This window comes from Orcinus orca, chromosome 10 (assembly GCF_937001465.1).
Source record: "Orcinus orca chromosome 10, mOrcOrc1.1, whole genome shotgun sequence".
Lineage (NCBI taxonomy): Eukaryota > Metazoa > Chordata > Mammalia > Artiodactyla > Delphinidae > Orcinus > Orcinus orca.
Window position 1 is genome coordinate 79,541,782 of NC_064568.1, and position 11,407 is coordinate 79,553,188.

An 11,407-nucleotide genomic window follows, 5' to 3' on the forward strand; every position below is an offset into this window, starting at 1 on the left:
ATCACAATCTTCATTTTGAAAAGCAGTCAAAGTAATTTCAGCCCAAGACGGATTTAGATGGAAAAGGAAGGAAACTGGAAAACGCACTGAAATGCCAATATTCATTTGGCAGTTTTCAGTGTTATGAGTTGTTGTAAGCACTGTACCTGAAGTCTTTGGTTACTATGCTAATGATGATTAAAAGTAAGTCATGCTCCTTAAAATAACGTAGCTATGGGATAATTCAACATATCTCTTTTTCATGTCGGGATCTTCCCTTGAACCCTGAAGGCTGTGCTTTAAAGGGCAATAATGCTTTATTCGAAAGGGGCTTCCACATGAGTTAAGGAATCTTTCAGCTGTCCAGGTTTTCTATAGCTGCTGTGTCACCTTTGTGCAGTAGAAAGTCCTTAAGTAAGAGAATGATGGCAGGAACCTCTGAAGAGGAGAAACCTGAAACCTAACTGGCAGGAAACTGACAAGGAGATTAAATATTTCATTGCCGGATAGAAACGGATCCATATACGATTTACATATTCTTTAATATATGTGGACATAGACACACAGGGATCTATATTTGTATATATTAGTTATTATAGGAAGATACAAAAGATAGGAAAACTTTAAAATTTTATTTAAAGCAGGTGTAACAGATGCTTTAAAAAAGAAAGGGGGAATCTGGCTTGACAATCCAGCTCACTGTCTATCTAGGTGCAATTGTAAGGTGGTTCCTGAATGCCTGCCCATCTTTCCCTTAAGACAAAGCATGGGGTGTGGGAGACCTGAAGCTGTTCAGGGGATGTCTAGCTAGGACTTGGCTGGAAGGATGATCAGGGAGAGGCTGGAAAGAGCGGCAGGAACAAAGTTTGTTCCATCAACGTCAATTACGGTCTGAGAACCATGTTTAGTTTGGGCATCTGTCTCATCTTTGCTATTAACCCTTAACAGTTGGCCTCTTTTGTAAATAATAACAGAATTGACCAGGGAACGCCTCCTGCCCTTGGGATGGTCAGGGACTGGGTGCTGATTATTTCCTCTGCGGTTGTCTTTTCAGGAGAGGCTGTTCACTTAGCTCGGGATTTTGGGTACATTTGCGAAACGGAGTTTCCCGCCAAAGCTGTTTCTGAGTATTTGAACCGGCAGCACACGGACCCCAGTGACCTGCACTCCCGGAAGAATATGCTGCTGGCCACCAAGTGAGTGTCCTGGACTCGTGGTCCTCATCCCAGACTCCCAACCTGCGGAGCCGCCTCGCTTGGAGGAGGCGGTGGGAGCGGCAGCGCAGACTTCCTCGGTGGGGCAGGGAAGCAGCTCAGTGGTGGAAAGCCCGTGGATGGCTGGCTAGGGAACCCTCCCATCTCCGCCCCCCTCCGCACCCACCCCTCAGCGTTGATTATGGGCTTCGTATTTGTGTGTTTTCTCTATTTCCTAGTTTCTAAGAGGGATGGCATTATTAATCCGAATCCAGGCTTTTTACAATTCACATCCCCAACCCTGGGGATGGCAGGCAGACCTTTTCCGGTTGGGTCCCTGTTCCAGTTCTTTCCGGCATCCCTGGATGCATATCTCTCCGTGGGGTCCGCATCTCCCTGTCTTATCCACACAGCCACGCGTGCTCGCTCAGGGTGTCTGTATGTCACCCACGTTCACCCATCTCTACCCGCAGCTCTAATTACTCTCTTTCCAACGTTGCTGTTTGGCATCTTCCACAGACGTAAAATTTACTACAACTCCAGAGGGGAAAATAGTAAATCTCTGGCTAAATTTAGGTCTAGAGCTCATTTGAACTTTTACAGTGGGTTTTCTATTTATTTGATTTACTCCTGTCTTTGGCTTCGATGTCATATTGCTGGTGTTTTATGGCCGGCTCAGGCCTGCAGTGGGCGGCGCTGCGTGCGCCAGCACGTTTCTCTCGCAGGCGCGGCCCAAACAGCGGCGCTCATTTATTTAGTGCTGGAGGACGCGGTTTGTTCCGTTGACAGCGTAATTTAAAGAAATATATGGAAGGCTGAAAAATCATTTGCTCAAATTTGTCCAGATGTTTTTGAGACGTGATTGGAATTTGATTGCCCCTTTCCGCAGGGTCAAAAAATATTAATGTCCCAGAACTTTAATTGCTTACAGACCCTGGTTTGGGCTTTGAAGATTTAAAATGTTTGACTCTAAGCATTTGTTCTCCTCAGTTCAGCATTTCCTTTTTGGCACTTTGGTAATGAGTACAAACTTCAGGAAAGCCTTTAACCATCTCTTCCAACGATCAAAACCTGGCACCCACCGTCTTTGTAGAAGGCTTTCCTCTGATGTACCAACTAGCAATATAATAGATCTTTATCAGTAAATCGCCCTCTTACCCCTTGCCCTGGTGGCTAGTGGCAGGGGAACTGTTGGTGCTTTATAAAAGAGTAAAGGTACTTTGGGGAAAAAATAAAACTAAAGTGGCTAAATTAGATGACAGGATTCCACAAACAACTCTGTGGTTTCCCTAAGGAGTGCTTGTGGCTTCTCTTAAGACCAGCACTTCTTAACCTGAGGGGAGTATCAGAATCAGCTGGGGAGCATTTTCAAGATAATTATTTGTGGACCTAGCCCCAGGCTCCCTGAGTGGGAATCAGTGAGGGTGGAGGCCTGGATGTGTGTATCTGAACCCCACAGATGATCCTGAGGTATGTCTGACTAAAGAACTGCCCTATTTAGGTCAGAACTGTTACCCGTTTCTTCCTGGTTGGGAGGATGTATGTATGCATTTCGAACAGAGAAACGAGTAGTGAGAGGATTCCTGGTAGTGTCCTCTACCCATCAGCCTTAAAACCAAACACCTTTTCTGGCTGCTGCAGGTTGGGGAGGAGGTATTCCCCATCTAATTTGGCCATTTCTCCTCCCGGGAGTAATCCCCTGGGAAAAGGTGCCCCAGGGTCACTGACGTGGGCCTCCAGGTATCTGCCCTATTCACCTGTTGGCCAGGCCAGGTGTCACCAAGTGTCAGACTGTCCCAGGGAGGCCTGTGATTGGCGTTCTGTAGTTTTTCTTTTCTCACCACCCTGGAGACCAGGTGGAGGCAGGCTGGCAGAAGTCTGCCAGCCTGTGAAAGGCTATGACCTTTGGGATGCCATACCTCTGACCACAAGGTGAACCAAGCCACTGGACCTTCAGGGCTAAAATCCTTTTGTCCACCTCCTATATTAAAATTTTCTCAAATAAGTTTAGTCCATAGTTAGGCACGCAGGATTTCTAAGGCTGGGAGATTCCTCTAAATTGTCAGTGCCTTGAAATAAAAACCTTCAACGATAAAAATCTACCCTCCCTGGAGTCTTAACCATCTACCTTTAGGTTTTATTTAAACAATGTGGGAATCCTTTTATATGGACAACAATATTGTTGTACAAAGATCTTCAGTAGCCTGTACTTTAAAAGAAAGGGAAAAAGGGGTGGTGGTGGTGGGAATACTTCCCTTCTCACATGCTGCAGGTAAACAGCTTTCTGCTTTGAATGGAATCGGCATTCTCTCCTGGAATAAACAGTTGCTTGCCCTGGGCCAGGCAAGGCTCCAGCAATCTGCTTCTGTGCCAGGGACAGGCTTGTGGCCCAGGGCCCTAACTCCTTCCCGGCTTTTTGAGTCTGATCACCAAGGGGTTGGAGAGGCAGGGGAGAGGAGGGGGAAAGGGCTTTTAGAGGAACTGTCAGGTAAGAGCTAAAAGTTACTGAAGATTGCAAATCAAGCGCTAAAGCCTATAGCACATTTCCCAAAGCGGGGTTTATGCAGTCCTGGAATGAAGGGGGAAAGACGGGCAGGGGGCGGGGGGAGAGGCCAGGCTTTGGGATGGAAGGGGTGCCTAAAATCCCCACCCCCGCTTTCCTTCCAGTCCCAGCTGCTCTAGAAGGGAGAACGCTGGGAAAGGAAACAGAGCGGAATCGCCCACATTAGCCTCGCTCTCCGGCTCTCCCATGACTGGGCGCCCCTGGGCTCTTGTGAGCGTCTCCTTTAGAATGTCAATGACAACGACACTGAGGGTGGTTTTTTGTTGTTGTTGTTTTGCTTTCTTATTGTTGTTGTTCCTCTCCCGCCCCTTTGCAGGCAACTTTGTAAAGAATTTACAGATCTGCTCGCTCAGGACCGGACGCCGATCGGAAACAGCCGGCCCAGCCCCATCCTGGAGCCGGGGATCCAGAGCTGCCTCACGCACTTCAGCCTCATCACGCACGGCTTCGGCGCCCCCGCCATTTGCGCCGCGCTCACGGCCCTGCAGAACTATCTCACCGAGGCGCTCAAAGGCATGGACAAGATGTTCTTGAACAACACCACCACTAACAGGCACACGTCTGGGGAAGGCCCAGGTAGTAAAACTGGCGACAAGGAGGAGAAACACAGGAAATGAAAAATTTAAAAAAAAGGAAAAATGTTTTAAATACAAAAGGAAAACAGAAAAAAATTTTAATTTTAGCTCTAAAAATATTGGATTGGCTTTGGAAGAATTATATTAGGTAGAATACACATACAATCAAAGTTAAAAAAAAAAACAAAGCTAAATAACTTAAAAAAAAAAAAAAAACTTGAGGCGTACCACGGAGCAACAGTATCGGTTCTCAGTGTCTATTTCAAGATACACTTGGAGACAACCGTCCGGATTTTCCACTTCGGTTCTTTCGAGCTTAGTAATACTGATAATAAAAAGAAAACCATGATTTTTTTTTCCCTTTGGAAAATAAACATAAGACTAAACGTGAGAAAACTCTAACTTATTGGAAGAAAATCGGAGAAACCGTGTCGGTGTCAGTGCTTTGAGAGCTGGTTGACTGAGACGCACGAACTTTTTAAATTTTTAATATATTTTTAGGAAACTCTCTGGCAGTCCCCGCCCTTCCACCTCACCTCGCCCCTCTCCCAGCCACCCTTTTTCTACGTTGCCCTCCCTCCCTCCGGCTGTCACGGGAATCTTCCGGGATGAAAAGGCGTGTGGTTAGCCCTCTGGTGCGCTGTTGTAGTCCCCTTGGTGACCCCGCCCCCGCCCCGCCCTGTGTCCTTAACTCAAGGGGGCCCAACTCCGGGCCGTTTGCTTAATTAGGGAGGGCGAGGGCGGGCGGGGCGGGAGGCCCGCGGGGACGCAGGCGGTGGCTGCAGCTCTCGGGCCGGCTGGCCGAGGAGAGGCTCCCGCGGCCCGGCCGAGGAAAATCCGGACCAATAAGTTGATTCAGACTCCTCATCAGTTCTTTTCCGAAACGTTACTAGTTCCCAGCCTTGCCAGCATCTGCCTACAGAGCATCTTGCATTTGTTATCATATGTGTCATCTACCGATTTTAAGAACAATAGTAAAACCCAAACACAATATGAATACGTTGATTAGTATGTAATTCCTTCGGAGGGGTATGTACCATTTCATTCTCTTCTGTTTTCCAAAGCTTTGCCCGCATGGTTTATGAGCTTCTTCAAAGAGGACTTGGGCTTCCTACACAATCTATAAGGTACAGAGAAAAAAAAAATTCCGATCCCTTTTTAATCACAGCCTGTGTGTCAGAATTCTGCAGGTGCACTTCTTTAAAGAAGCTCAAAGGGAATAATTTAGAAAGTGGCCAATAAGAGATTGAAGCAGCTTTGAGTCTAGTTGCTAACAGATACCTCAACACAGAATTCCGGGGAAGTGGGGAGCTGCTAAATGAATTTTAGGGGAGAGGAGTAAGTGTTCTTGGAGTCCAATATTTTAACATTATTGCCTTGCCTTTAAAGCGGATTCCATTTCCTTGGGCTCTTTGGTGATTGTGGGGAAAGCAGCAGCTTTGCTAGTGGTCGAGTGGTCGCGGGGAGGGGGGTGGTGCAAGCTCCCGTGTTTCAGCAACAACTGCTTTCTTACAAGATGCTTTATGAATGAGGCGTTTTTTCCCCTCCCAGACGTGCACTTGTTTTTGGCAATAATGGTAAAATAATGCAAAGTGAAAGGAGATGTATTTCAGCTTTGAATGGTACTGTCTGGATACACTGGGACTATTCCCAGTGGATAAAGTTTCATACATTTAATATCTCTCACTTCTGGCAGCCCTGCTCCTTTCTTGGGCTTCACCTGAGCATTATCTTGAAATAAGATCTGAAACCCATTGTTCCCACCATCCCCAAAGCAGTGGGAAATCCCCAGGGGCGAAGGAGTGGATGACCTAGGTCTCTAAATAGAGTGTGCATGGACGCATCTCTTTAAACAAAGTAGGCATTAGGACCTTTGCAGCATCCCTTGAATATAAAGATCCAGAGGTTTGTTCTGCAGGATTTACAGTTAGGACCCACGGGGACTCTCAGGTCTGCTGCCCCATGGGCCTTGGCCTGGGGAGGAGGGAGGTTAGAGGGTCGGATTTAGGAACCTGCTGAGTTTTGCACTGACATTTTAACGGGGGGGGGGGCTGAGTTAGGGAGCTGGTTTCGGACCACCAGGAGGGCCCAAGCAATGGCTGATGTCAGACCCCAGCCCATCCACGTCAGCTTCTTTGGGGGCCTCTGGGTGTTCAGGGCTCAGCCATAGATGAGTTGACAGGAGTGCAAAGGCCGGGAACTAGACCTCAGGGAGCGTGTAGACACTCCATCTCTTCCCAGCTCAGAAGCCTGCGCCTTTGTCCGAGGGCCTGGCCGCTTGCATTAGACGTATTCTGATTGCCAAAGGCCGGGAGAAACCGCACTGAAAACCATCGTCTCCTTTCCTTGCAGGGCAACGCGCCCCACGCGTGTGACGTGCGAGAGACGCGATGGACGCGCCTTGCTCTTACTGTGCAGGTCCCGAGAGCGTGGGGGCCACTCGCGCCCAGTCGTGTTGAGGACATAGAATCAGCCGCTGGAGGGGCCGCGGGCCGCGCGGGCCCTTCCCGCTCTCGGTCTCACCCTAAGGGCTAAGGCGACCGAGAAAGCCCGGTGCTCCAGTAGGTAATGGGGCGGCGCCCCGCGGGCTGCAGGCGGGAGGGGTCTCAGCGCTGCCCGAGCCCCTTGCTGCCAGCGGCCGCCCCGGGCGCGTGCTTCCCGAGGGCGAGTGGCCTAGAAATGTCCAGGGGATCGGAAGCTTCCCCCGCCTTTGCCGGTACGAAATCTCTCCACCCTCAGGCTCCCAAAGGCGGGTGATGGGGTAGGAATTGTCTTACTGGGCTACGTAGGCTCCTTCGTCGCCCTTCGCCCTCCTCCGGGCGTTCCTTTGGCGCCCGGGCTGAGCAGAGCGCTTAGCATCTCTCCCCCGCACCCCGCCTCCACGCAACGTGGAGAGAACCCACTGCCCCCTCTCCCTCCCCCACTTCTCCTTTCCTGTACGACCCCCGCCCCCTTGCTTTCGTTAGCCAGGCCTGCTACGTTTATCTGATAATTGAGTTATTAAAAGATTTGGTTTCCTTGGGCCCATAAATCAATAAACAGTGGGATTAACTCAAGAGTTTGCCTTTTAAGTCAAGGGAAACGTTTTAAAGCAAGCCCCTTTGAGTCTTGTTTCCAAACTAAACAGGTGAGTTGCAGCTCTCCCCCCACCCCACCCCTGCACTCTTAAGACACTGTATCCAAGCCGCGTGCCCACTCCTAAGTGCCCGGTCCCAAACCAAAAGAGCTAAAGGTAGAAAGCAAGAGTCAGGACGTGGCAGCGCTGCCCTCACACTTTCCACTCTGCAAGTTCCTTTGGAGGTTCTAAAGGTCTCCTGACCATTCTCTGTCCAGTCCTGCCTCCTCTTGCACGTATTGTGGCTCTCCTGGAAGCAAAGAGAGAAGAAAAGGGCTGTTCTGGGCGAGGATTCTCCCCTAGTTAGCTCGCTTTCTTTTTTCCTTCTCCCTGGCACCACATCCTTAGCTTTCTCCAGCCCTACATAAAGAACTGAAGAACCTTTCAAAGACCTGGCTGTTTTATTTTCTTTGGCCAAGGAAACCACTTTTTCTCAAGCAACTATTTTATATCCTATGAAAACTTCGGTCGAATGGAAAACCTGAAATACCCCAAACTTATCTACACACTGTTCCTCCGGTACAAAGCCTTACTTAAAAGGGCAACTCGTCCCTACTTAGAGTGTTTATAGGGAGTTTGTCCTCACATTTGATATCCTGTATGCGTAATACATTCTGTGGAAAGGAATTAACCTTAAACCATCTGATGTTGCCTCAAGAGCCCAAACAGTGTTTCCCCTCCTGTGCTGATGTATGTTAAATGATCAGGTTAAAAAAAAATAACAAAATTCGTTTTGTTTTCTTTTAAAAAGTAGAATGAACACTATTCTTCTTGAAATGCCAAAATCAACTCCTCTGTTGAGTTGGTCTCTAATTCACTAACATTGTTTTTGACAACAATCGAGAAATATCAATCTATTGACTCTTCACGAGAAGAGCTCTGGAGGGTATCCATGTTAAGTTTGTATATATTTATTTATGCTTAATTTAATGGGAATGTGTAAATATGGTGAGCAGGTAGTTTGGGATTATTTATCTGTGAATCTATACCTCTGTGAATGGGTGGTTAAAAAAAAAAACAAACCGCTTGACCCTAGGTAGAATCCTATCTGAATTTTTCTGTTCTTTATAGACAAGCTGTTATGGTAATGGGTAGAAATTGGTTTATTGTCCAGTGTTGACCTGATTTACATAAATAAAAAGATTGTTGTGTTTTTGTTGTGTTTTCATCTTCAGTTTCTTGAGTATAGATATTGTTTAATTCTACAGACAGAAACAATTTATGGCCAAGAATTTTTTTCTTTTTGTCCCCCCCAATCATTGAAACACAGGCAGTGTTTTCCTTACAATAAATACAATAAATTTTGCCTCCCAGAAAAAATGGACACTTTTGTTTTCACTAGAAGGTGTTTTTGATTCATTAAAATTCCAAATTGACACTCTTCTCTCCTATTTCTAGCTGGATTTGCAATAAAAGCCCACGTTAACTGCATCTCTTGGTTTATATTGCCCTTTAAAAAAATGAGGTTGTCAAATTACTTACTTCCCAGGTTATTAAGAGTCCGTGTCCCAGGAACGAAGGGCCTCTGGGTCCAAGTCAAAGATGATGCTCCCTTCATGTTGCTGGTGGGATGGCATTCTGCCATGATGTCTTTGACGGAGATGGTGCAGGACAGAAGCCCACAGGGCCAGGTATGGGCTCCTGCACCCCACACCTTGGGATCTGGGGGAGTTAACTGGCTCATTTCAGGACTGAACCCAACCCTGACCTCACCAGCAGTGCAAGGCCTTCCGTAAACAAATGAGGAAAACTCCCTTGACCAGAGGAGGAAAGAGGCTGTCTTAGGAGGTTTCCTACCTTAGGCTCAGAGGATGCCCAGGGAAGCCAGAGCTTTTCTCATTTGGGTTAATGGGCTGCAGCCCAGCCCTAATGGGCTGCAGTGATCAAACATCTTCTCAATCTGTATTTCATCCCAAGGCTTGGGTGTCTTCCCTGAGGCTAGGAAAGTAAATCCGTCCAAGCTGTTAAACGGTATGCACGAGTCACTGTTTCTCTTTGGACCTCAGTCTTTATCTGTAAAATGTGGGCCTCCTAAGGTCCTTTCCAACATTGTCTAGTTTAATTGTAAAAAGCAGGAACAGCAACATGTATATATTTAAGGATAACTGGCAAAGTTAAATCTCGAAAACCCTGGATTAGGAGAGTGCTTAGCATATAGTTGGCACTCAGGTAATTAATAATATGCCTCCCATATCAATTTTCTGTTTTTCAGATGACTCATTCCCAGTTGGACTTCCCTATAGGGAAAGACAGAAAGGACAATGGAATCTGCTTTATGTGAGATTTTCCACTTCTTGGCTTCCCTATTAACTAAAAAAGGGGGGGTATCATGGCTAGAATTATAAATGAATGAATCAAAAAGGGAAGGGAAGTAGAAGGAAGAAAAAAATACACAAGGGAAGTGTGATTAAGAGGGCGTGCAATCCATTTATCTAGAAAGAAAATAGGTATATGCCTTTGTCTCTGGCTCAAATGTTTTACATTGAGTTTCCTTTTCATTTGCCTTTTGGAGAGTGAGGGGTTGGTTACCACTAGGATTATACAAAGGCGGTGATGAGTAATTTCCATACCCTATGGCAAGTTTTCCTACTGAAGGGTTAACACCAGCTCTGGAGAAACAGACCTTCCATCTATTATTCCATAGGTAAATTCCAGACCACCTCCTCTTTCCACCACCATTTGACAAGGATCTGAGACAGTCACCCCAAACTCAAGATCCTGAGGGGCCTGAATGTGGGGAAAGAACTTGAGGAGAGGGAAGGAAAGATACGAAGCCAGAGAGAGGCTTGCCTAACAAAATGGCCCAGAGCTGCTAGTTACAGCTCCTCGCCGGCCCTTTTGTTACTGTCTTAACCAGGCTGCAGAAGGAGTAAGGAAAGAACGGCAGCTGGAACCGCTAGGCCGTGGACCCTGACCACAGGCCCAGCGCGGGGACGCTGGGTGACCTTGGAGGAGGTGACCTGGAGGCAGCCAGCCCAGGTGCGCGGCTTCCAGTGGCCAAGAAGCCCGCCTGCTCGCCCGCCCGCATTAGCGGCTTACGGGCCTGATTAAAAATAATGCTAGGAGGAAGAAGAGCCGATTGTTTTTTTATGAGGCCACATTGTTTCTCTTCATTTGCAAAAACAGCCCCATGGGGTCCTTTCCCTGGGACCCCGGGCAGCCAGAGCTTAGAGCCACCAGAGATAATACTGGCCCGATGGGACGTGTGTCTTCTTGGGGGCGCTCATGACTCCCGACGCAGGCTGCCTTCCGTGCGTGGACTTCGAAGGCGGTTGTCTGTCATGTCGAAGCCTCAGAAATTAAATGTGCAGCTCACAAGTCCATTAATTTTAGCTTCCCATTAATCTATTTAAAAAGTGAACCAGCAATGGCTCTATAAATACAGTCCTATAAAGTTGAACTCCTTCCCATAAATCTTCTGAGTTGTTTATTTACATGTATTCCCTCGCCCTCTAACAAGCTTCGTTTCAACTTGGGGAAGACCCGAACCGACCCGACCCGACCCGCCACGGGGTGGGCTCACCCCTCCCCAGCTTCCCCGCAGGAATCGTGGGCGCCTTGGAAAGGAGGAACTGCGCGGGGGCAGAACACGGAGGGCGAAAACTCAATTTTCCTTCTTGACTTTGTTTCCTTGTGTCTATCCCAAACTCATGCTCTCCGTTATTTCCCATCACAAGCTCCACACTGATTTATACCGTCATAAACAGCATTCTTACGACTATAACTTCTCTCATAGCTTGGGGTGAGCTCCTTTTTCACATCCCTGGCAGCCACTACTTTTAAATAAGGCCTCATAAATAATCCCAGCGCTTCCTGAGGGCGAGTTCAGTCAAACGTCTCCCCGGGTCCACTTTCTTGGCACGGGTCCCTCCCTCAGGTCACAGGTTGGAGCACTCCCACCGCCTTTTCTCACGTTTCCAGGACGCAACCGCGGACAGCAACGCGGAGACTAGGCACCAGCGCTGAGCCATTCACACCCCTG

General features: G+C 47.8%; 1 protein-coding gene across 10 annotated transcripts in view; it reads left to right on the top strand.

The window, feature by feature from the left end:
• Positions 1 to 8,578, top strand: part of TFAP2B (transcription factor AP-2 beta) — a 32,867-nt gene extending 24,289 nt beyond the window's left edge. For 4 of the 10 annotated variants that reach the window (XM_033423841.2, XM_033423845.2, XM_049716345.1 and 1 more), the window contains 3 exons: positions 1,034 to 1,175; positions 4,052 to 4,311; positions 5,375 to 8,578. In XM_033423841.2, the coding sequence (XP_033279732.2) occupies positions 1,034 to 1,175; positions 4,052 to 4,311; positions 5,375 to 5,436 (464 nt within the window). In that variant the 3' untranslated portion in view covers positions 5,437 to 8,578. Of the gene's footprint in view, positions 1 to 1,033; positions 1,176 to 4,051 lie in introns of all 10 variants that reach the window. The other 6 variants (XM_049716343.1, XM_049716344.1, XM_033423844.2 and 3 more) reach the window with 4 other exon arrangements.
• The last annotated feature ends 2,829 nt before the right edge of the window (positions 8,579 to 11,407 follow it).